The following is a 27023-nucleotide window of genomic DNA, read 5'->3' on the forward strand; positions in this document are numbered from 1 at the left end:
GTGCCTTGGTAATAGTAGGCAAGTATGTAGACATACTGAGGTATGGCTCCCCATACACTTTATAAATATAACCATACTTGTAATTTGTATGTCTGTGGAAAAGTTCTACAGAGCTTTAAATATGTTTATACAGTACTGGGATACACGCTCTAAGAGTTTCCCACGCAGAATTGGTCCGCTTGATTCACTAAAATATATCTGAGACTACTCCTTTAATGCTCTATTTCTTTTTGACATGAATAAAAATAGTTATTGTTGTTAACCCCTTAAGGACGAATGTGAAGGATTGGTTACGTAAAAGAACTATATATTGTACATGTCATACTTCGTTGTCAAATGTGAACCTGTAAGGGCAATTATTACGCAAGACTGACGTTTATATAAATCTTCGCAGTAGACTTCGTTTAATAAATCTGTCTATATCACGACACCTGTATATGAAATACAACTTACATAAAAGTTTATTTCTGGTGACGTTTCCGCGAGGGTTCTATAGTCTTTATCAAACAAATAAAATAAGCGTCAAAACGTCGTAAGAAATAGACTTTAATTTGGTCATGTGTTATTCTCATTCGGTTACAAAATGCTGCTTAAATAATAGAATCTGTCTGCTAATTGCTAAGTAATCAACATGATGAATTCCAAGAACTTACTTACCATTTTGCAAATGTTTGTGTGTCCAGCTGATCTTGTGATCTTTCAACAAGTGACCACCCGAGAAAATTTATGTTTATATATACTAGACGTAACGCAATCGCATTTTAGCCAAGATAATCGGATATACTGATTGAGCCGATTAATCTGTCTTTATTACGGTATGTCTAATCTAGTTAATCCGCCATTTGTGTGAATATAAAAATCGTTCCATTCGGCTACAATCAGTTTTATTTCGTTTAACCGGACCCCCACCTCTCAAATGATAATATTTGAAGATTTCAGATGATTAAATTAATTAGTTCTCGATATATTGCTACCTGAAAGGCTATAAAGTTAAACGTACTAATTAGTTAAACACATAACGTGATCGTATTTACTCCAGAATTACGCACGTGTATAGACTTTCAATGAAATACATTCAAACGTGATCCATTCAGAATTGAGACTGTATACGATAAACTCCAAAATTGGGCGTGGCTCCGATCCTGGGGGTCGGGACATGCACCAAAATTAATAGTAGCCGTCCTTGGGCTATAAGGAATATAATATGCCAAGTTCCAAAACGATATCCATTATGAATTAGGCCTGTAGGCAACACATACACATACAAAGAAAAAATGGGTGTGTCTCTGTCCCTAGGGGGTGGGCATGCACCAAAATAGGAATGATCCTTAGGATATAAGGAATAAGCATGCAAAGTTTCAAGACGATTAGTTAGGATTTTTTCCCCCACATTTACGAACCTGTTTGATCCTTTAGTCTGTTACTGATGGGTAGGAAAGTTTGTACAAATATAAACAAATGTTTAGAGATAATAAACATTCATGATTGGGTCCAAAAGATTGAGTGTCTGTGTAATATATAGCTAACTGCAGTTTTTAAATAAGTTATATTATAGAAAATTCCTGGTTTACCAACGTGTACATACCTAATCAAATATTAATACCCACAGAGTTAAACCAAAAAGAAAAAAGCATCTATTTAATTTACCAGTTTATTAAAATAATTAATTTGATTACAACAATGTAGAAAACAGGCCAACAGTGAGGGTGATGTCCCCCATTCCAATCTTTAAATAAGTAGATTAGACATATTAATTAATTGCACTGAACATTTGGAGACAGAACATTACTTTTGGAAAATGAAGTTCTTGGGATAACCAATCATGATTATATGTAAAAATGAAATGAAATGGGTTTAAGGTCCTACTGTTCTGCTACGACTGGGATATAATGAAGACAAGCATATGCCATACAGTGTGCTATGAGAGAAATTTTGCCCTGAGAGTGGCGTTACGGCCTACTCTTATATCGAATTCCAACTGCCAAGGGATCTTTTACTTGCACACCAATGGGTACACAGGGCCTCAGTTTTTTGTCCCACCCAAATGTCTAGACAGCTGTCCTTGTCAGTCCTCTGTCCTGCACCTCTGAAAAGGGAAAACCAGGCCGGAAAATCCTGATGAACTTTTTCAACTTCTAACTTAAACACAGCCAAGACATCCACCTAATGAGCATCTAAACAAAGTTTAAAAAGAGAGAGAGAGAAATGGGGTTTAACGTCCACTCGACACAAACTAGGTCATTTCAGAACTAACATATGGTTTAATTTTATTTCAATAATTCGCTTCCACGTAGGGTTCTTTAGCAGTGGGAGGAAACCGGGGGACCAGGAGAAAACCCATGAGGTTGGAACAAAGTTTAAATATTTTACCTCAGTTAATAGCAGAGTTGTTATGTGATATATAATTAACAAGTGGTTGCCATACAAGATATGCTCACACTTTGCAAAAGATGGATAGAGAACAAGCTAACGAAAAACATTTTTCGTGCAATCTGAATCCATAATCCAGGAAGTTCCAGTCCAATATGAGCAAGTATCTTTAGAATATAAACATACATTATATTTTAAGTTTCATTAAAATCAGATAAAAATTGTGACATCTGGAGGGTCCACAACTTTGGTATAATATACCTTTACACTATTTGTGTACCTGGAGCAGTCATTTCACAAAATTCGAACTCAACTGTCATTATAGTGTAAAGGTGATATAATGAAATTTTTTTTTTAAATCGAATAAAAATTGTGACCTCTAGGTGGACTCCAAGCTAAAAACTTGATTTTTTGTACAATCAGGGGCCAGGAAGTTACAGTCCAATATGCGCAAATATCGAAAGGAACCAAGACCGTTGGGGTATAAACATAAATTTTAAATTTCATCAAAATTGGATAAAAATTGTGACCTCTAGATTGTCCCACAAGCTAAAAATGTTTTTTCGGACTCAGCCGTCATTATATATCGTGCAAATGGTGATATATTTGATCTTTATTTTAAATTCAATAGCAGTCCACAAACACAATTTTTCATAAAATCAGGGGCCATAATCCAGTTAGTTTCAGTTTGAGATGTGCAAAATATCAAAAGGAACTGAGATATGTGGGTTATAAACATTTTAAGTTTCATCATAATAGGGTAAGGTGGGGCTAATAAAAATTGTGACCTGGAGAGGTTCCACAAGCTAAAAACATGATGTTTCGTACAATCAGGGGCCATAATTAGAGGTTCGATACATTCAAATATCAACAAGCCAACAGTGAGGCTGATGTCCCTCGCCAAAATCCCAAAATAAATAGATGACACATAATAATTAATTGCACATTTATTTTTTTCAAAAGTATCGAGCAATCAAACTACACACTAAGTTTCATCATTCTCTATCATATAGAATCAAGATTATCTTGTCCCAAAGCATTGACCAATGAAATTGATTAGCTCTGCTTAGCTTTAGCTTGAAATGTTAATCATTGAAATCAGTCAAGACATTTACCTAATGAACATCTACATCAGGTTTAAACATTCTACCTCCAAAGTTTTGACCAATCAAATTGCTTATCGCACAATCGAACTTAGTCAAGGTAATGATATAATGAATCTATATTCAGAGTTTCATCGCTCTCACTTCATTACAACCAAAGTTATCGTGCCCCTAAGGCATCAACCAATCAGATTGCTTATCTCTGCCTACTGTAAGCAGACAATGTTCATCATCGAATTCCATCAAGGGATTCACCTAATGAATGCCTACACCAAGTTTGAACATTCTACCTCAATTAGAAGGAGAGTTATTGTGTTCCAAAATCCTGGCCAATCAAATTGCTTATCGCTCTGTTTACCCTGAGCAGAAAATGCTCATTATCGAACTTAGTCAAGGTATTGATGTAATGAAACTATACACCAAGTTTCATCACTCTCACTCGTGTCCCAAAGCATCAACCAATCAAATTGCTTATCTTCGAACTCCATCAAGGTATTGACCTAATAAACACCTACACCAAGTTTGAACATTCTAGCTCAATTAGAGTTATTGTGTCCCAAAAAGTGTGACGGACAGACAGACAGACAGACAGACGGACGAACCCATTTTAATAGTCCCCTGCTTTCTTCGAAAGATAGGGGACAAAAAGAATATAAACCTATATTTCAAGTTCTGTCAATATCGGATAAAATTTGTGTCTACAAATAAAATGTGAACTGAGAGAAAAGACGGACGGACAGACAGAAAAGTGTGACGACAATATACATCCATATGAAAATGTGGACGTATAAAAAATTAAATCACTATAATATTTCAACATATACATACATGATACACTTGGATCAGATTTCTATGTTTGTATTATTACTCTCTGTGAGCAGTTATTTAAATTAGATTTTCAACTACCCATTACTTCTAATTCACCAATGATTTATTTTAATAGTCGAAAAGATAGGTTGCCAGGCAACGAAACATACACCCACAGCAGCTATATCGTCCAGGCAGTCAACAAGAGTTGTCGCATAGTTTTACTTTTTTCGGTAATGAAACATTTATAATACATTAAAATCTGATTAAGAGTAACAACTCATTAAGTTATTATCAGAAAACCATTAGAATTTGTTTGGTTTTTATAAAGTACTGTCCCATGCTAACGTTTAGTATACGAAACTTTTAACATCATGGATTTAGCTGTTCAAGTCATAAAGATTCATTGAAAATCAATATACTTGCTCGTCTCAAGACCTTAAACTCTGTGTATCAATCTGAAGTCAATCGGATGATAACTTTAGCCTCTAGAGCGTCCACAAGATTTTTTGAAGTGATCAAGGGCCATAACTCTGGCAGTAATTATCGAAAATCGTTGAAAATCAATAGGCTTCTTCGTCTCATGACCTTAAACACTGTGTATAAATTTAAAGTCAATCGGATATTAACTTTAGCCTATAGACTTTAACTTTTAACTTTAGCGAACCGAAGGACGGAAATGGCGACAACAATATACGACCACATTTAAGTGTGGGCGTATAAAAACAATAATATGTACATTTTTAGAGTGCCAACTACACCCAAACACATGCTTAAATACACTAAATACAATAATTGCTGATTGAATCAATGGGGGTGAATATGTTGCAGTCCTAATTTTTGGACCATATCCTCTCGGATTTTGAATTTCATCACTTTGCCCGTAACAGTCAATGGATAATGGTCAACAAATTCAACATATTTTGGAACTTTGAATCTAGCCAGCTGGAAAAAAAAAGAAATGTAAGTAAATTATAATTCTATATAAATAAAATAAATAGATGACGCCTATTAATTACTTGCAAATTTATCTTTTTGTAAAGGATTGAGCACTCAAATTGCTTCTCTCTACATAGCCTAATCAGAAAATTCTCAATGTCGAACTTATTCATGTTACAATCACATTGCACACCTCTACTTAGCCTTAATGAAAAATGCTTATCATCTAACTAGTTCCAGCCATTCACATAATGAACATCTACACCATTGTTGAACATTCTACCTCAGTTATTGTGTTCCAAAATTTTGGCCAATTTGAGTGAATGATTATTGCTATCTAGCCTAAGCAGAAAATGCTTGTCATCATACTCAGTTACGGTAATGCTTATCACCAGGTTTCACAAGATTCAATTAGAATCCAAAACATCAGCAAAGCAAATTGCTTATCTCTCCTTAGATTCATCATCAAGTTTGAAACTTCTACATCAATCAGAACCAGATTTATTGTGTTCCAAAAAGTGTGATGGACATAAAGAGCAATAAATCTTTATATTGCAAACAAAATCAAGCTGGTCTAAATTGGAGAGAACGAGGTCATTTCGGTACTAACGCATGGTTCAATTTTATTTCTGTAATTCGAATGTGCATAGGGGTCTTTAGAAGTGGGAGGAAACCGGAGGACCCGGAGAAAACCCACAAGGTTGGCCTAAATTGGACCCAGTAAAACTTGGGCAAAACAAAAGAAACATTTTCTTCAGCTCAGCAATCTTCAGGGGAAAAGTTACCATTTTGATCATTATGTAGACAACTTGTCACCTTATATAAGATAGGTTGCCAGGCAACGAAACATACGCCCACAGCAGCTTAGTCGTCCAGGCAGTCAACAAGGGTTCTCGCATATCTTTTCTTTTTGTCAGTAATGAAAACATTTACAGCACTCGAGAAACTAATTAAGAGTAACATCCCATTCAGATAAGAGTGAATAGACTCTGTTGTCTCATCAATCGGATGATAACTTTGGTCTGTAGAGTATGAACAAGAATGAACTCTGGCAGTAATTATCAAAATCGTTGAAAATCAATAGGCTTCTTCGTCTCATAACATTAAACATTGTGTATAAACTTAAAGTCATTCGGATATTAACAGTAGCCACTAGAGCGTCCACAAGATTTTTCGAAAGTGATCAAAGGCCATAACTCGGGCAGTAGTTATCAGAAATTGCTGAAAATCAATAGCCGTCTTCGTCTCATGACCATAAACACGAACAGATGGATAAGGGTGACGACGATATGACCACATTTCAATGTGGGAGTATAAAAATAGGAACAGTTAAGAAAGGCACCTTATATAAAATAGGAACAGTTAAGAAAGAAATACACTTGAATCAACATTTAATGATCGTAGTACATGCAATTACAAAACATAATACATATAGTAGGCTACCTTTTGTCGACAATATTGAATAATTTCGTCAGCGGTTGAAGTAACTCCTGATTTTAATTCTATACAAGCACAAATTTCCTCGCCTAGTCTTTGATCAGGTACACCAACCACCTGTATAATAAATGTAGAAATAAAAGAAAATCCTTGCTGTGAATTGTGCTCTACTACTTACAGCTAGATTTGAACTGAGGTAAGTAAGATGTTGGCTCACTAACCTGGAGGTCCCATCTTTGGTCCCGGTGTCGACCAAGAAAGATCATCTGGATTTATTAGCACGGTTCCCAGTTGTCTGTGGTAGAGGATGGAGGGCCGGGCAATGGACAATATACAGTTGTTCAGATGGAACGAAAAAATGAGATCCTGTGTACACATTGGTGTCGCAATTAAAATAAACCTTGACAGTTGGAATTTGAAATTAGAGTAATCCATAGTGTTGCTGTTCGGGCAAAATGTCCCTCATTGCACACTATGGCGTATGCCCATCTTTATTAGCCCATTGGGAGCATAACAGAAGGATGTTAAACCCCCATTTCATTTATAGCTAGATGAAGACATCTTTGGAGTTTTCAAGCTCCCTTTCATATCCTGCGATATGTTGGACCTGGCCACTCAATCACATCTGTATGCATATCTCCCTGCTGCCCCCGAATAGTTATATTACAAAGTTTGTACTTAAATGATTAATAAGTCCAAAATATTTGAAGAAGGTTCATCTGACAGTAGTCACTGGTCCATATTTGAAATTGGATACAACCAAATAAATTAATATCTAACTAAAGAGATAACCTGGTTTAAATACAAATATACTCACTTGAACATCTTTAACTTTAGGATGTTGATAAAGAATTTGTTCTATTTCTGTAGGGTAGACATTTTCACCACCTCTTATAATCATATCTTTAATTCTACCTACTATTTTACAATAACCTTCATCATCTATTACTGCTATATCTCTACAAATACCAATCAATCATTTATATGTTAATTGAAATAAGCATTGCTTGCCGGATTCGTTATTTCACGATAATAAAAAAAATCATGGGAAATTAACTAAAGGTACTAGCAATCAGTTGAATCTACTATAGACAATTGCAATAGCTATCTTGTCATAAGGCTCAAAAAATCTTGTGCTTACTTCTTTGCACCACTTAAACATACATTATGCAAGAGCTAAATCTGCCGATTGCAGGTCTTTCTTTAAGCCTGAAATGTTATCTAAATTATTAATTAGACATTAATTAACTTATCTCGACCATAATCAACTTTCGATGGCATCACTAGCCTGCTTCTGATTAAATCAAAAAATGGATAATCGAGACTATGTTTTTTATCGTACGAACTTTAGTAATGATGATCTAGGTTAGACCCATAATTCAATTGCTAAATACTCATTTCAGGGTGGATCAATTTGACTGAAATTTTTAGCAAATTCCCTTTAAATTATTTAGTATTTAAGTATTATAGTGAGAATTACCAGCTCTTTATCTAATCTCCCATAATGTATTTTTAACTTTGTGGGCAATAAGAAACATTAGCTCAAGCAGTCTGCTTGCTTTTACCCACCTATAACCAGCCCTTCTAATGAAATATGGTTAAGGATTTTATTAATGTTTTCCTTGTTTCTTAATATAGCTTATACAGTGGACTCTGTCACATCCGACATCGTACGGGATCGTTACAATAATTCGGATCACACGGCGTTTCGGAATACCAAGCTTTCTCCAAAACCGGAAATACTGTAACCTCGAAAACCGGAAGTATTTTTATATTGTAGCTTCGAATCACCAGAATGCTATTCCCTTTATAAATGATAAACTTTTCTGTACTTTCAAATTTTTATTATATTAAATAATTAACAATAACAATGCATGCGTACAATATATTCATAAAATCGTTTACATGTAATATCAATGCATGCGTACAATATATTTATAAATATCAATGCATGTAATCGTTTAAAGTAGTTTGCTTAGTTAAGATTACCGGAAGCATATCGTAAGGCGGAGTCCTGGGCAACATCTTCTAACAAATGAATTGTTGCGATCATCTTTTCGTCCTTAATCTGTGAAAGTGTTTAATGTCATTGAGCATGCGTAGGAATTTTGAATAGGTCAAGTCTGTCGTTAATGTATATTCTTCATCGTCCCCGTCTTCAGTCAATTGTCCACTCTGTTACGTGTTCATTTATAATCCGTCGTTCAATGTCCAGTTTTTCAAGCCAATCAAAGTAAACGGCACCTGTCATCCAAGCTTTGCGATTGGCCGACCAATTGACTGGCAGGTAGATCTTGTCCACTCCCTTAAAACAACTCGGGTTCACAGACACAGACCGGCGCTTGCGAGTTTTAATCTCACCGATAATTTATTGGTGATTACTTGTTAATCTTTTCTGGGTTCACACCCATTGAGTTTTAATCTCACCGATAATTGGATGCTTCACACCCACCGTTTGAAGTACGGATTATACGGTGTCGATTCAATGGAAATTATGTGACAGGACGGCTGATTGATTTCGGAATACGGAACATACAGAATTCGGATTTACCAGCGATTTTTTGGCTGAAGTAATAAGGAAATAAATCGGGACATGAAAATCATACCGGATGTCACAGCAATCCGGAGTGATCAGAGATCGGATGTGACAGAGTCCACTGTATTATATCTATCGAGGGGAGATAATTTGTGTGACATTTGAAATAATGTCTATGTCTCTAAGGAATATAAATCAATTTGTATGTTCTATAAATCTAATGCAGCTCAGCCCTGTTCTTTTAACATTTTAGCATTTCTTATAGAATCCCGTCCAACTAAATACACATATTGTTAAGAGAATTATTTTTCAATAGTATCAAATTTTTTCTAGGCCCTACAACATTTTATCATATTAAAAAGTTACCTTCCAACTCAGAACCAAAGTAATTTTAAATTGATTAGTCCTTATTAAGATCTTATAGAAGATGAATTACCCTGTACGAAACCAGCGAGATTGAGAAACAACTTCAGCTGTTTTATCAGGATCTTCCCAATAACATAACATTGTTGTATAACCTCTAGTACATAGTTCACCAGATACACCGGTTTTAACAATATCACCATTTTCATTGATAACTTTAGCCTATAATAAAACAAAATAGGACACTTCATTGAAACTGAGCAATTGTTACAGCCCGGATTTTAGGCCACAGTGAATTCTAAAAGACTTTTTTTTTGTCAGTAAGATTAAAGAGGAATAATTAATGAACTGATCTGTTAAAGGCCTAAATCCATGTTGCTAGTTATTGAATATTGAAGTATTTTACTGATATTATTTTTTATCCAAATTAATATTTTACACGACATTGTAACTTAAGCAACTTTCTGCCAGAAAGAGTAACATTGTGTCATGATATACCATAACCCCTAAGGATGATTCTCATATATACATTACCATATTTCACTAAAATACACAGCCCCTTCTTCTTATAACAAGCTAGACAATTTGACACCAACTTTAAACAAAATATGTCAGATGATATTTAGAGATGGCTTTCAACAGGACATAAGTCAAGAATTAAATAATTTCTTTAAAAAAAATTAATGCTACAAAGTTGATATAATATTACTGTTTTGCCCAATTACCTCAACATGGCTGCCAGGTAATCCAATAGTTGATACTCTCTTCTCTATTGGGCTATCTCGAAACGAACTAAAAGTAACTGGGCTTGTTTCAGTTAAACCATAGCAAACCTAAAATTAAATACTGCCATAAATTTCATACCATATTAACATAGGAATAGACACTGTAGAACTAAAACTACTTTAAAAGTTTCTGAGTAGAGTGTAGTAATATAATAAGTGCAGGATGACTGCACCACTCACAAACAATTACACAAGACAAAGATACGGACAGGACATAATATATTCAGACTTATCAATTCAAGTGAACGGATCCGGGCGCTAGCCATAAATAACCACCTATTTCAGGTGGTCTCAATCCGGGATTGAGAATGATTGATCAGTTCATAGTTTGGTAGTGTAATTGGACATGGAGTCTGGTATGTTTCAAGAATGCTTTTGCTGTTTAGAAGTGACCTTAATTTTGAGACAACTTTAATTAACTCTTCTGTTAACTTCAGCAGATCCAGAGCTGGCAAATCATGCCTTATCAAGACTCAGTGTTAACTTAGATAAAGGGCTTTTGATAGGTGCTGTATGTAATCAAGCTAGATCCACAACCACACACAGTAATGGTAAATGAGTGACAAGTCAAGATTAAAAGGGAATATATATAATAGCATAATATATATATACTGTAGTAGGTTTTGTTTCAGATGTTTTTATACTAAACGGATAGTATATTATGACATAATATTAAATACCACAAAGCTTACTAGATAAAGGGGGGTAATCAGATTTTATCTGTATCCTAGTAATGTTTGCCAATCTGTTAAAAGGGGTTTCACAGAATGTCAGATTATTTTTTTACTTTTAAATTTGATGTGTAGGCTCTAATACACTTTACCATAGGCGAATGTTTATTCACCTACTCCAAGAGAGTTCACTCCTACCATTACAATATTTATACAGTCTTACTTACAACAGGAAATATGTAAGGGAGATCAATCCCGAATCCTTAGAAGGAGACAGACCCCCATAATACAAATAAGATGAAATTTGATGGGGTTTAACGTCCTACTGATCTGCTCCGACTAGGATAATGAACACAGGCATACGCCATACAGTGTGCTATGAGGCAAAGTTTGCTCAGACAGCGGCACTATGGCCTACTCTTATACCGAATTCCAACTGCCAGGGGATCTTTAATGTGCACGCCAATGTGTACACAGGACCTCGGTTTTTTGTACTACCCAAATGACTAGACAGCGAACTAGTGACCTCCAGACTAGCGAGCCAGCGTCTTACTCACTTAGACACTGTGGCTCCCCCTACCATTATACATCCTTAGAACTGATATTTGGCTATACAACACTACTCACAATGACTTCTGGCATATTCATCTTTGTGTTGACTGCTTTCATGACCTCTATAGGGCAAGGAGAACCGGCCATGACACCAGTATATAAGCTAGAGAAGTTATAATTGTGAAAGTCGGGATGATTGAGCATATCTATAAACATAGTAGGCACTCCATATAATGATGTACATCTAAAATAAAAAAAATCAGGTCAATATATCTAATATAAGCCAACCATCCACATATTTTCGATGCACTGAATATCTATAAACAAAACATGCCCACAGCAGCCAAGTCATCAGAGCATTTTCTCACCCGCCCTTGAGATATTTTTGTAAATTGCTGTATTTTAGAGTCATTTTCTGGTAGATAAGTAGGCCTACTTAGACAAAAAAGATCACTCAAAATATGTGGGTTGGTAAACTATACCTTTTGCCAAAAACCTGCAAGAACTGGTCAGCAAACACCAAACCAGTCGACCGGGTTCCCCACCTCTGGCATTCACAACATTTTATAAATTTAAACAGGGACATAATTCAGAAATTTTCATTTGAATTTACATTCTAAGTTTTGATACATTACAAGGTGGATTGTGTCCTGTATTGTCGTCTGAAGTCAAAATTGGTCTGGAAAGATTTGAGGTATACAAAGAGGATGCATGTGGGTGTATAAAAACTCTGTTGCATCTACTGTATTTAAGGTGTAGAATAATTATTGAGCCAAACCAAAATTTATGGCTCCCATATCATATGGCTAAGTCAAAACAGACTAAAAAAATTTTTATCCATAGCAAATCTTCAACCCACCCCACACCGTGGCCCACAGGAAGAGAAAGACATGATGTATTTTGGGTTATTGCTTTAAAGTCCTGATGGATTGTATTATTAAATTGAAATCCTCCGTACAAAAAAGGGGAGAGAGAGAGAAATGGGGTTTAACGTCCACTCGACACAAACTAGGTCATTTCGGGACTAACATATGGTTCAATTTTATTTCCATAATTCGCTTGTGCGTAGGGGTCTTTAGCAGTGGGAGGAAACCAGAGGACACGGAGAAAACCCACAAGGTTGGACAGGCGACCCTACTCCTTGTCATGTACAACCGGGGATTCAAAACCACGCCAGTTGACTCAATGACAGACTTTATGATACAGCACGCACGTACTAACCATTCAGCCATCCAACCCCCCGTACAAAAAAGGGCAAAAGTATAGACTATGAATGGACTAAGACTAGTAATTATTTCTCTAGATTTCAATATGGACAAATGTATGTGTAGTGCCTTTATTCATAGCAATTCTCTCTTTCTCCCTTTTCCCTGGCATGTTTTGTTGATTTTTTGGTCTAAAATCAAATGTTTTGATTCCATTTTCTGCCAGAGTATTCATGATTTTGGGACAGACAGATCAGGAAGTATAAACAGGCATGAATTAAAGTGATCGCCTACTAAATTCACGTCACTGCCAATAAATTCCTTAGATGAGACAAAAAAACGAATGGTCAACCCCTTTCAATATTTTTATCAGATGATTGTGACATATTGGGCTCTTTGCGGTTATAGAGATTAAGATCGTGGGAATATTCAAAGAATATTATTTGCCAAGAAATGTTATGGATTTAACGTTGAAGTCAATGGGGGAGAGAAAAACTAGTCCAAGTTTGTATTGTAGACATAGTTTTTATCTCCCTTTTAGCAGTCTATCTTCCCACAAATATATGTGGCTCAATCATAGTGGTGATTGTTTATCATACTTTTCATCTTGTACAGCTTGTAGAGTTAACTCTGGTTTAAAACTGGCCGCAGGAAAAACAACACAAGCGCCATGCATACATAGTGATAAACTGCCTAATACCATGCCAAAACAATGATATAGTGGAACAGGACAACATATTCGGGATTCCTTAAAAATAGAAAATATATATATATATATATCTGACAGGAATTTGAGTTATGTGAAGAAATTGATTTCTGTGTACCCAGTTGCATACGTTATAATAATAATTTGTGTATCCAGTCCTCCTGTTTCCTGATGGTATATTGACTAAATTGGTAAAACAAAATCAATGAAAATAACAGAGACAATGATTAAAAACCTGGGGATGATTCAATTTTCAGCAAAACACAGCAATAGGAAAATATATCAAAAGAGAAGAAAACTTTGTAAAGTCTACAGCATGCATATAATAAATATGGAACATAAATAAATCTCACTCAAACACTGATGACACATCAAGTCAAATCAACACTTTTAGATCTAACTTCTTTAAAATATAGAGTAAATACACTGTTATGTAACAATACTTACCCTTTGATGATAATCTAATCTTACACCTACAGTATGAGAATTATTGGTAATATTATGATGAGAAAGTGTTACTCCTTTTGGTGAACCAGTAGTTCCCTGAAATATATCATTCAAAAATAAATTTTTGGGATCTTTTCACAATACAGATTAAAGATTTATCGCACAATCTGTGCCTACCCAACGGATAATTTGTTTTTTGGGGGGTATTTTATACCCATCCTAATGATGTGACATATTTTTTTTATAACACTTCATGTTAGTGAAAAGAGACTTAGTAATTGGATTATATATATTATAGACAAAGTATTGATAATTCAAGTATGGATTGTATAGACGGTCTACAAGCTTTGTGTTTCCAGTACTGTAGTTAACAACAATTTATCATATATTTTGAGCTTTTGATTTGATAAGAATGCTTACTGATGTAAACTGAATGTTGATTGGGTCATCAAATTGGAGTTTATTTTGTAGATCTAGAATATAATCTCTTTCTTTATTTCCACCAGCTTCACTGATTTCACTAAACCGTAACGCCCCTCTTAAATATATATAATTAAAATAGATAACAAGGGGTTTACATATTCTGTAACCCATCACATTTTTTGCCAAACATTACACTACTCTAATTAAATGATATCCATTCTCAAGTTATAATTGTTTTTCAGTGTGCTAAACTTGATAAGAAATGCTAATTATCCAAACTAATCCAGAAATGGATGTTATCAAACTATCCAGAAAGTTTCATAAATTTAATTAGAATCAAATTGTTAATCATCTCAGCTCAGACTAATCTGAAAATGATCGTGATCAAACTCAGTCAAGACATTCACCTCATGAATATCTACCTAAGTTTGAACATTCTACTTCAATTAGAAAGTGCGACAGAGAGACAAACCAATTTTAATTGACCTCTTCTTACAGATGGCTAAAAGATACGGTAATTGGACGTTTCCTTATTACAGAATTTTACAGAAGGGAGATAACTAGCATCTGATCATGCAGTACCTGACTATACAATACAGCTCACCAAATATTCCTGCACCTCTCCCTTTCCCTTTTTGCCCCTTTTGCATGGCCATTTTTGTTGACTTTTTGGTGTAGAATCGAAGAAAAGGGTTTGAAAATACATTTTCTGCCAGATTTTGGTGAATATTCATGATTTCGAGGCAGAAGGATACGAGAGATGAGAGGCTGATTAGGTTGATATGTAGGGCAGAAATTGCATGTTTACTGGTCTTTAGTTTAGTTTGTGTATCTTAAGTTATCCATGTTGCTCCAGCTGTGGTAGAAAGTGTTCTACCCAACGAAAATTTGGGAAAAAGATAGAGCCGGTCTAAGAGACAAGAATCATTGGGGATTATTGTATTCTTTATTAAAGAGCTACAGTTCAATGTATTATTGTTGTTAATAATTCATGTTAAATCTGCTAACATGCTGATATTTGACTTGATAGTAGTTAAAATTATATTTCTTAATCTAATAAAGAGGCATTATTTGTTTGATCGTATCATTTCAGGATATAATAAATAATACTAATTTTATTATTCTACAGAACAGAAATGTGTTTTGAAATTAATGCTACTGGAGACATTGCATTTAACACATTAATTAGTTTTACAGTCCACATTTATCTAACACATAGTGTCCACCTACCTATATTTGGATTCACCCATCATTATAAGTGTTTTAAATTCTGGTAATCTGAAGAGAGAATAAATTGTATATATCTTTACTGACTTATTATTACTAAAATGATCCATGACTAATTGGAAGAAATTGTATACAGCTAGTCTACCATTACTGAAATGGCCCATTATCACAAACATGATCCATGGCCAAATCAAGAGTAAAATTAACATTTATGTTAAATAAAGGAAATTTGAACATAAAAATATATTGTTTAAAGGAGGCAAGTCTTTAACTCATGCTCAATATTATCCACAATCTTTGACATTGCAAACATGACTTTGCGGAGCATAACTGATTAGAAATTACAGTAAAAACAAAAACAATTGAATGTAAATCAGTTTATATACATTCATGTTACATTATTATATGTATTGCCACCCATCTGTGTCTATTTCTAGGTGCCAAAGAATAGCGATTTAGCTCATTTAAAAGAAACGTCGTGTAGAAAAATGGATAAAATTTTCAAATTATTCATTAAATACATGTAAAATAATACTATAATAAACTATAAATTTACCTACAAATGACTTTTGATATCATTTGGGTGGTCAGCTGCTAGTTCTGGTATAATGTTGAACAACATTTCATAATAATCCTGATTCTGATGACTAATGGCTGATACTAAAGCTTTACATCCAACCTGGAAGAAAAACAATTCAAATGCATAATCAAATTATATAGACATAAATTTAACAACTATTTTTTTCAATGTTCCACTTTAAATGACAGCCAATATGCCCAGATACCAGCTATGTCTCAACAGCATCCTATTCGAAATGAAAAATTAGATGTTGACCAAATTCAATAAGGATCTAGGATCCTCTCAAAAATCGCTATAACAGAAAATCTTAAATTGCTGAACACTAACAAGGACACAAATGGGTTGCAACGCATATAATAATATAATATGAATGTATATATATCGTTTCTGGTTTTACTGTAATATCTAATCAGTTATGTTCGGCGAAATAAGAGTCCCAATTGAGTAACATTCTTTGGCGTCTGGTTAATGCAGTCTACACCGGTAGTATTCTCCCCTGAGATATGTTTAGCCTCATTCATCAAGTCGTGTCATTACAAATGGCGCTCAAAAGCATTCTGGCACGAGATTCGTGTGCCAATTTTAAAATATTCACTGTGTCTTAAATATTCAATATCAGAAGTCGATCTTTTCTCAATGAGGTAACTTTGTTAGCGCTTCAGATGTCAGAGAAATTATAAATTAGATCTTTATTTACACAACAAGCACAAAATTAACTCTGTAGACCCACGGATGGCTTGGATTTGGCTTGGACTTAAACAGGATTTCATTGACTGATTAAATTTTTAAATGGCGTCGTAAGCGGAGATTAAGTGTTACGTTGACGTCATTCTCCTGGAAATCTTAGATCACGGCTAAATGATAGAGTGTACGAAGCGAGGCCGCTGTTTAGCGAGGCCGCATGTCAGTCAATTTGATTGAAAGTTCGATATATATATACAGCCTTGATATTATGTTTAGTTGTGGTTAAAATGAGAGTTTGGATGATGGTATTATATGCTCTTTTGTCATTTACGTTTAAAGAAAAATTATGGAAATTGATAAACATCGCATCACCCCAGTTGAATTGCAGCCCGATTGCATCACTGTTTCCTATTTAAGTATTTGTCTGCTTCGGGACGTAGGCCTACCAGTTACAGTACAAGAGTACCCGCAGGCTAACAAGAAGTCGGCTATAATTATGCCTCATTGATTTGGTCCATTCCTTTCAAACTTTCGCTTCTTATCTATATATTAAGTCTTATTATTTATTTGTAGTAAAAATAAATGTGATACGAATTGAATTGCTACCCCTTCTCAAACCGAATGACTAACGGTACCACAGCCTTTGAAAACCTTACTTGATAATCGAGATTATGTAGGTGGAGTTAACGCCTGTCAATCAAACGATCAGCCATTCTTGGAGACAGTGAAGAGAGAGTTGACTCCTATTTCTAGTCAAAAATTACAATTGTGATAACTTTGTTCAGAATAAAGTAATTTGACTGAAATTTTCAATATATTCTTCTTTCATCATCTATTTTTGAACTGTTATAGCAAGAATGACCAACTCTCTATTAAAATCTCCTATACTGTATCTTTAATAAAGTTTTCAGAAAAGCGGGGGGGGGGGGGGGGTCTCTGGAACGAAAGGTTGTGGTGTGCTAAAAATCTATTGGGTCATCCTCTCATGACTCACATACTTCACACCAATAACCCAAATTCTCTAATAACTTGTCATTTCTTGATAGAAAACAGCCTAATCTCTGATGTAATGTATTTCAGAATATGTTAGGTGACAGTCTTTATTTCTATGTACGTATATCATTAAATTGATGACTACAATAGATACATACCTTTCTCAATGCATATTCCAATTCATTCTGTTTATATTGAGGATTAATATTAACCTGAAAATAAATCATATTTAACCTGTTATCAACTGTCTAGGTTAATTTGAAAGATTAAATGGACTTTTAATGTAATCATGGGATATACCAGACAAACAGGGGTGACGACAGTATAATACCACAGCTTAATATGGGCGTATTAAATTAAACATAACAGTAAATCAGATGATAATTTCAGCCTATATAGTTCTACAAGCAATTGTGGACGACGGACCACCAGACAAGCTGCCAACAATGTGGGCGTATAAGAATTAAATATAACCATGGACAAAACGTGAAAGTGATTTCCGATCAGTAAGCTATTATAACCTAGATAACAAGAATCAAATTCCTAAAGAAAGAACCCGGCGACAGGTAGCATACTCTACCTCATGCATGACACCTAATTTACACAACTCATATAGTTGTGGAGCTTAAACGATAATAGACGGAATAAAAACATGGTTCATTCAGATTTTCTCACCAGAATTAGACCAAGTCTTGCAGATGCATACTGAGTTATTATCCATTCATATCTGTTTGGTCCCCATATTCCTATTCTGTCACCTCTCTTTAGTCCAATGTTAGCCAGTCCCGCAGCAAATTGATCAACCTACAAAAAAAATCAACCCTTTAAATACTATGTATGAGTCATATCATCTTGCACTCAGTCAAGTAATTCACCTAGTGAACATGTACACTAAGATTGAACATTTTACCTCTGTTAGAAGCAGAGATACTGTAAATGCTTTTCTTTGATGCAATGAAACTATACACCAAGTTTCACCACTCTAATTCAATTGGAATCAAATTTATCAATCTCCAAAGTTTCAACCAATCAAATTGCCTATCACTCTGCTTAACCTGTGCTCAAAATATCAGTATTGATCTAAGTCCAGGTATTGATGAGAGAGAGAGAGAGAGAGAGAGAGGGAGAGAGAGAGAGAGAGAGAGAGAGAGATGGGGTTTAACGTCCACTCAACACAGACTAGGTCATTTTGGGACTAACATATGGTTTAATTTTATTTCAATAATTCGCTTGCGTGTAGGGGTCTTTAGCAGTGGGAGGAAACCGGAGAACCCGGAGAAAACCCACGAGGTTGGACAGGCAACCCTACTCCTTGCCACGTACAACCGGGGATTCAAAATCACGCCAGTTGACTCAATGACAGGACTTATAATACAGTGCGCACATGCTAACCATTCGGCCATCCACCACCCCCCATCCCCCGCCCCATCCCCCGCCCCAGGGTATTGATGTAATAAAATTATACAGCCACAAGTTTCATTACTCTGACACAATAAGTTCGATCCCTGCATTGGCCGAGATCGCTCATCCAGATTTTCCCGACATGGTTCCCCCTTGTCAGTGATGCCTGACAAGGACAGCTGTCTAGTAGCTCGGATGGGACGAAAAACGAGGTCCCATGTACACATTGGCGTGCACGTAAAAGATCCCTTGACAGTTGGAATTTGATATAAGAGTAAGTCGTAGTGCTGCTGCCTGGGCAAATGTTCCGTCATAGCACACTGTATGGCATATGCCTGTCTTCATTAGCCCAGTTCGGAGCAGAACAATATAGGAAGTTAAACCCCATTTCATTTCATTTCTGACACAATAAGAAAAAAAGTTATCATGTCCCAAAACTTCAGAGAGAGAGAGAGAAATGGGGTTTAACTTTCACTCGACAAAAACTAGGTCACCCCGGGACTAACATATGGTTTAATTTTATTTCAATAATTCGCTTGCATGTAGGGGTCTTTAGCAGTGGGAGGAAACCGGAGAAAACCCACGAGGTTGGACAGGCAACCCTACTCCTTGTCACGTACAACCGGGGATTGAAACCACACCAGTTAACTCAATGACAGGCCTAATGATACAGCGCGCATATTTTAATGATATGCTCCTTTATAAATTTCACTAACATCCACAAACACCTATAATTAACAATTATAAACTATAACATATACTTAATAAGTATATATGTATAATTAGGTTCAATCGAAGAATAAATAGATAGATCAGGAGACATTCTGAGTTAGTTAAAGATAGGTTGCCAGGCAACGAAACATACGCCCACAGCAGCTAAATTGTCTGGGCAGTCAACAAGAGTTTTTACTTTTTTCGGTAATGAAACATTTATAATACACTAAAATCTGATTAAGAGCAACAACTCAGAAAACCATTAGAATTTGTTTGGCTTTTACAAGTTCTGCCCCATGCTAACGTTTTGTATACAACACTTTTGATATCATGGATTTACCTGTTCCAAGTCATAAAAATTCATTAAAAATCAATATACTTGTTCGTCTCAAGATCTTAAACGCTGTGTATCAACCGGAAGTTAATCGGATGATAACTTTAGCCTTTATAGCATCACAAGATTTTGCAAAGTGATCAAGGGCCATAACTTTGGCAGTAATTATCGGAAATCGTTGAAAATCAATAGGATTCTTCATCTCGTGACCTTAAACACTGTGTATAAATTTAAGGTCAATCGGATATTATTAACTATGGCCTCTAGAGCGTCCACAAGATTTTTTGAATCAAGGACCATAACTCTGGCAGTAATTATAGGAAATCGCTGAAAATCAATAGGCTTCTTTGTCTCATGACCTTAAACACTGTGTATAAATTTAAAGTCAATCGGATATTAACTTTGGCCTCTAGATCGTCCACAAGATTTTTCAAAGTGATCAAGGGTCATAACTCTGGCAGTAATTATCGGGAATCGCTGAAAATCAATAGGCTTCTTCGTCTCATGACCTTAAACACTGTGTATAAATTTAAAGTCAATTGAATATTAACTTTAGCCTCTAGAGCGTCCACAAGCAATTGTGGACGCCGGACCCACGACAATACACAACCACATTTAAATGTGGGCGTATAAAAACTGAACCAAACACTAAAACAACACATTAAGAAATGTTAAATTCAGAAAATGGAACTGGGTTGAAGACAGGCATACGCTATACAGTGTGCTATGAGGGAAATTTTGCCAGGACAGCAGTGCTACGGACTACTCTTATATCGAATTCCAAATGCCAAGGGACCTCTTACGTGCACACCAATGTGTACACGGGACCTCATTTTCATATCCCATCCCAACGACTAGACAGCTGTCCTTGTCAGGCCCTCTGTCCTGCACCACATCAAAAAATCCCTAACACCTGGATTGAACCTGTGACATCCAGGCTAGCGAGCCAACATTTTACTCGCTTAGTCACCATGGCTGTCGTTGTCAAAATAATGAAATGTCTCCCATATCTACATATATATATATATGGATGCTATAATTTCAGGAATAACCGAGTTGTATCCTCAAGTGACGCGGGGAAAAGCCCTCACAACAAACAGTACATTGTAACATTTGTATGACTGTGTCTTATGAGGTCAGAATATAAGCAATTGAGGTTATTTACATAATAATCATGGTCAGATAATATGGCAGACAGGCCCAACCAAAAACTAAATAAACATTACCTCTTCAAAAAGCTGTTCATTTGTCTTTCGTATTCCATCATCATAGAAAACTACAGCCTCTTTAGTTGGATTTCTTTCCACTGTATTTTGTAAAGCTTTACCAATGGTGATTCCTAGTAACGGTTGACTATCATTACCATGTACATAACTCCATTTTAATTTTTCAACACCAGCATTACTACAATATCTTTAATACACAGAAAAACAGATGTTGAATAAAACTACTACATATATATGGTTGAATGAACGACGGGTAAGTGCGGATTTAGGTTTCAATAGGTATGTCATTTACCCACCCATACACCTTTCAAAATGGTCAATTTTTGAAAATTGGACGGCTGCAAATGAGTTTTCAAGGCCAGAAAATTGTGCTCTAGTGAACTCTGAACAATGGACATAGTGACAAGACAGGGGCCACTGGGCAAGTCAGTGCGAAATATGGGACAGATAGATATCAGAACATAACCCCTACAAAGTTGTATAGCTATGGGTGTGAAAGTAATTATCAGAAATAATTATAACCTAAATTTCTATATTATTATATGATATATCTACAGGTAAAAAAACCTCAGATAACAACTATAGCTATTTGAATAATCTGAAATTATTGAAAATTAAGACTTCTTCATCTCTTGAATGTGTATAAATTTCAGGTCATACTTTAGTCTACAGAGTGTCCATGAAATCTTTCATTAACTCTGAAGTAATTATTGTAAATCAATATAATTCTTCATCTTATGAACATAATACTGCGGATAAATTTCTAGTCAACCAAGCCTCTAAAATATCCACAAGCAATTGTGGATGATAGATGGACTAATAGGGTAATTAGGTGTAAAAATCTGTACCAGACACAATGACAGACATCTTAGGTATTGTGTTTGATGTAGCCTGAATTTGTCTAAAGAACCATAATTCTCTACATTTTTTAATGATTATCAATGAATAGTCCAGGCAATCTAGCTGAAAAAAGGGCCCAATGTAAAACAAATTGCAATAGAATTTCTTTTGGTTGTATGCATTTCAGTAAGGTCCCCTGCACATCATACTAAAAATGTTCCAAAATAAATTTGGTGCAAAGGGGTTAAATTGCGTACTATGCTAATTAGCATAGTTTCATGTTTCAAAAATTGATTTAATAAAGCTCTGGTGTTAAGAAGGGAATGCTTTTATTCACCTGCTATCATCAATTGATGTTCATTGATGCCTGACTTAATACTAGTATACTTATGTTGACATTTGAATACTTATAATACTTGACTTCTTATGTATGTATGTACACTTATAAATAACTTAACATCTGCTTGCACTGATGATTCACCGACCCCCTTTTCTTTTTCCTTATTTTTTTGTAGGGGTGCGTTGGTGGATGGGGACAAGGGGGTAGCATATGTAGTGCAATAAGAACATCTCTGGATTAACCATGTAAGCGTTAACATGTTAACGTATTCACCTCCACAGGATTATCACTGTTTGCATATTTTTCATAATATTGTCCAAATCACTCTGTTTGTCAATTCTGAATCTTGTAACCTTCTAACTAAATATTTTCCATAACATTCCCCCCCAAAAAAATAAAAAACAGAATTCAAAACTGGCCCATTTCAATCAATATTGATGTTGTTATCTTGCCATGAAATATGAACCCTAATATTCAACATTTAAAGTTGCATTATGCAAGAGCTAAATCTGCCTATTGCAGGTCTTGCTTTAGGCCTTAAAAGATATATAAATTAGTAATTAGACATTTATTAACTTGCCAAGACCATAATCAACTCTCAAAGCCATAGGATGTTCTAGATTTTCTAAGGATTTAAACACAATTGGATAATCGAGACTTTGTTTACTATTGTAACACCGGTATCAATGACAATTGAGACACCGCTATTCTCTTAAACAGATCTAATGTCACTCAGAATGAAATAATTTGACTGAAATTTTCAAGATATTTCCTTTTCATTATCTAGTTTTTAACTATTATAGTGAGAACTGTCGGCTCTTTATTTATCTAAATCTTACATAATGCATCTTTGTGACAAAGGACTCTATAACTTTCATCAAATTGAACGATCATTTAGGTGGATAGAACTTTTTTACTTAAGCTGGTTTTTGATAATATATGATATTGACTTCTGTATATACTTCTGTTAGTCACATTCTAATCAAACATGTAATTAATCCCATATGTCATTTACAAGCTACATATGATCTGTGTACAAGCTCCGCATGACTTCAAAGGAAATGCGCATCTGGTCAGTTAATCATACAATGACGTGATAAATAGACAATTCCATATATGATCATGATTCTTATCCATTTTCCCTATTGTAGGAGGCTATATAACCAGGAGTTTGCTGACAGTTGGAAAGTGTCTGGTTGTGTACATGGGACAAAAATGTGTACACATTGGCGTGCACATAAAAGAACCCTTCACAGTTGGAATTCGATGGAGAAATGCCACTGTCCCTAGAAAATTTCCATCATAGCCCTTTGTATAGCATATGCCAATCTTCAATAGTCTGGTTGGTGCAGAAAAGTAGAAAAATTAAATGAAATGAAATGGGGTTTAACGTCCTACTGTTCTGCTCTGAGTGGGCTAATGAAGACGGGCATGCACTATACAGTGTACTATGAGGGAAACTTTGCCCGGATAGCGATGCTACCAGCCTACTTTTATATTGAATGCAATCAATTCTTGGAAAAATGGTTACATACCACTGTCAGTGTGGGTGCGTTGCGTACATACCATTGTCAGGGTTGGAGCATTACATATCATTGTCGGTTGGGGTCAGTGCTTTACATTTCATTGTCAGTGCGGGTGCGTTAACTTGTATTGTCAGGGTGGGACCGTTAGTATTATTGTCAGAGTTTGTTATGGGTGTGCATTTATGGACTAATGAACGCAGGACTAGTGCACCCGCAGACTAGTGAGCATTGCCAAGGCCCCCATACTCCGCGACGATTGATTGGTTGTTTGGGATTCAGGCAAGTCACCTAAGGTAGGCTATAATGGACCACATTGAAGTTGCTGTATTCACAAGCTAGAATTGCAGGAAAACGCATTTACCACGGTTAAATTCTCCAATTTGTTAGGCTATATTAGACGGCTATAAAGTTGTTATTTTCTTTGGGGTGGGGGTCTGTAACCTGAAATTTTTTTGGGCATTTCAGCTTCTGCCCCTCCCCCACCTAAAATTCATAGAGCTAGTGGGCCTATGCATCATGGGACCATTTTATGTATAAATTTATCTGGTATTTCTACATTTTTCTTGGTTAGAGGACACCAGTGAAACCTGAAACACCCTTCATAAAAAGCTTCTGGTTATTAACAAATTTTAAAGTCACGTCATGATCCAAATATATAAATAACGCATAACACCAACCATATATTTATTGTTGTAGACATTCAATTCATACGTAAACAATTTCACAAACCGTCTCCTTTATATTATACATTATTACATAGAGAGAGAGAGAGAGAGAGAGAGAGAGAGAGAGAAATGGGGTTTAAAGTCCACTCGACACAAACTAGGTCATTTCAGGACTAACATATGGTTTATTAATTTTATTTACACAATTCGCTTGCGCGTTGGGGTCTTTAGCAGTGGGAGGAAACCGGAGTCGACATCCTCTTTTTGGGGGGCGGATGGACAGAAACTAATACTTTGTTGCAGCCTAGATTTGTACAGCAATGTCTGCTAGAATTAAAACGATTTGGTAATTAGACACGCACAAGACATGACAGACAATACGAAACTGTTATATAAACGTTGACAGTACGGTACCACGAAGTTCTACTTTTACTTACCGATATTTTGAAGACTTCCAGTGGAAGCGATTCATCAGAGTTCTGCGGAATAAGGTTTTGAGGAATGGTTTTATATGTTGACTTGCAGCTGACATGGTGTGTAAGTGAAGTTACAGCAAAAAAATCCTATATAATACTAACTTTACACTGCAGAACGAACATCAACTATCCATTAAACATATTGACTGACCACCAGGAAACTTTCATATAATGGACTAACCCAGAAAAGCTTATCAGTCGAGTTTCTTGGTGGTGCCCATTAGAGATAGAGGGGTAACAGGCTACATTTTGGTATATCCTTGAAATAATATCTTGTTTGTCTTTATTCCCTGTTGATTATTCAGTATACGTTCTGATATGTATTAACAGTATACAAATACGTGTGTATTATATACCTTAATGACATCAAATATGTCGCATGTATATATTACAACTTTTTTATACTTTATACTTATATTGATGTATAAATATCAAAAATATTGATTTACAAAAAAAATTATGTAGCTTAGCGGGGTTGGGGGGGAGGGGTCGACCCCCCCCCTCTTCCTCTGGATCCGCCCCTGATCTGTGTACTACATACATGCCACAACGGAAGGTTATATTTTAATCAACGGTTATGGTGACTTTTGAAAGGGAGCGGGGATATACACTTGCAATGTATCCATCCATATTCTTCATTTATTTACCTAGGGTTCTGGTAAAACATGTACAAATTTTCCCAGATTGGACTGTTGGAACAGAGTTTTTTATACGTCCACATATTGTATTATGTCGTCGCCCATGTCCGTCCGTTCATATTTTTTGGGGGGAAACGTTTTAGAGGTCACAGCTATCATCCGATTTTTTCTTGGTGAAATTTAATATATTTGGTTATATCCCAAAGATCTCGGATGGTTTCGATTTTGGCACATATCGGATCGTAACTTTTTGTATAATTTCCCCTGATATTACATACGTATCTTGTGGGTCCTGAAGATCGCGGGGTTACAAGTTTAAGTTGAATTTGATGCAACTTAAAATATAATATTCAATGCACAAACACCTACCACGAGTTCGATTTTGATATAAATCGGACCACACAATTAACCGTTAAAATTGTCCCTCCACACGCAGGTATAGTGACAAAGCATGTACCAAGGTTGTGGACCATCTAGAGGTCACAATATTATTGTCCAATTTAGATGAAGCATAAATATATGTCCAGGATACAAAGGCCTTTGATTAGATTGCTTTATGGCCCCTGCCTTTACACAAAATTGGAGTTGTCGAACAGCATACCAATTGATTGCCCACTTTCCTTTTTATGGCCCATATTATAATGATAAGATATATAAGAAATGAAATGGAGTTAAACCTTCTACTTTTCTGAACCGACTGTATGGGCTAATGAAGACTGACGTACGGCTACAATATGCTATAAGGGACATTTTGTCTAGGACACCGTGGTGCTACAGGCTACTTTTGTATCAAATTCCAACTACCAAGGGTTCTTTTACATGCACACCAATGTCTACACATGACCTCGGGTTGCGTCCCATTGAAATACTTGTCGTATTTGAAAGCGCAAGTATGGTTTTTATTCACAGCTCACACAGGGTTCAATTTTTTAGGTCAACTTTTAATATTAATTTTACGACCATGTATATTTTTATCCCAATTGTCGAAAATGTTGATCACCGACGTGGACATTGTCGCCACTGGTTATTATAATC

The 27023-nt window shown here is 35.6% G+C and overlaps 1 protein-coding gene across 4 annotated transcripts; it reads right to left on the bottom strand.

The window, feature by feature from the left end:
- Positions 1–1635: 1635 nt before the first annotated feature.
- LOC126830793 (medium-chain acyl-CoA ligase ACSF2, mitochondrial-like) lies at positions 1636–25511 on the bottom strand. Of its 4 annotated transcripts, XM_050561199.1 has the most exons (15): positions 25312–25511; positions 21504–21690; positions 18504–18632; positions 17987–18040; positions 16132–16250; positions 15575–15622; positions 14342–14459; positions 13922–14017; positions 13368–13516; positions 11639–11807; positions 10281–10388; positions 9629–9777; positions 7474–7615; positions 6663–6773; positions 1636–5225 (listed from the first exon to the last, which is right to left on the bottom strand). In XM_050561199.1, the coding sequence occupies exons 1-15, from the start codon at positions 25404–25406 to the stop codon at positions 5088–5090; spliced, it is 1812 nt and encodes a 603-aa protein (XP_050417156.1). In that variant the 5' UTR covers positions 25407–25511; the 3' UTR covers positions 1636–5087. The 4 variants fall into 4 exon arrangements, with proteins under 4 accessions (XP_050417156.1, XP_050417157.1, XP_055958894.1 ...); XM_050561200.2 differs by lacking the exons at positions 17987–18040; positions 18504–18632; positions 21504–21690; positions 25312–25511 and having other exon boundaries at positions 16128–16250; XM_056102918.1 differs by lacking the exons at positions 1636–5225; positions 6663–6773; positions 7474–7615; ... (1 more) ...; positions 10281–10388; positions 13368–13516 and having other exon boundaries at positions 11671–11807.
- Between the last annotated feature and the right edge of the window lie 1512 nt (positions 25512–27023).

The sequence above is a fragment of the Patella vulgata genome, chromosome 8 (genome assembly GCF_932274485.2).
Source record: "Patella vulgata chromosome 8, xgPatVulg1.2, whole genome shotgun sequence".
Classification (NCBI taxonomy): Eukaryota; Metazoa; Mollusca; class Gastropoda; family Patellidae; genus Patella; species Patella vulgata.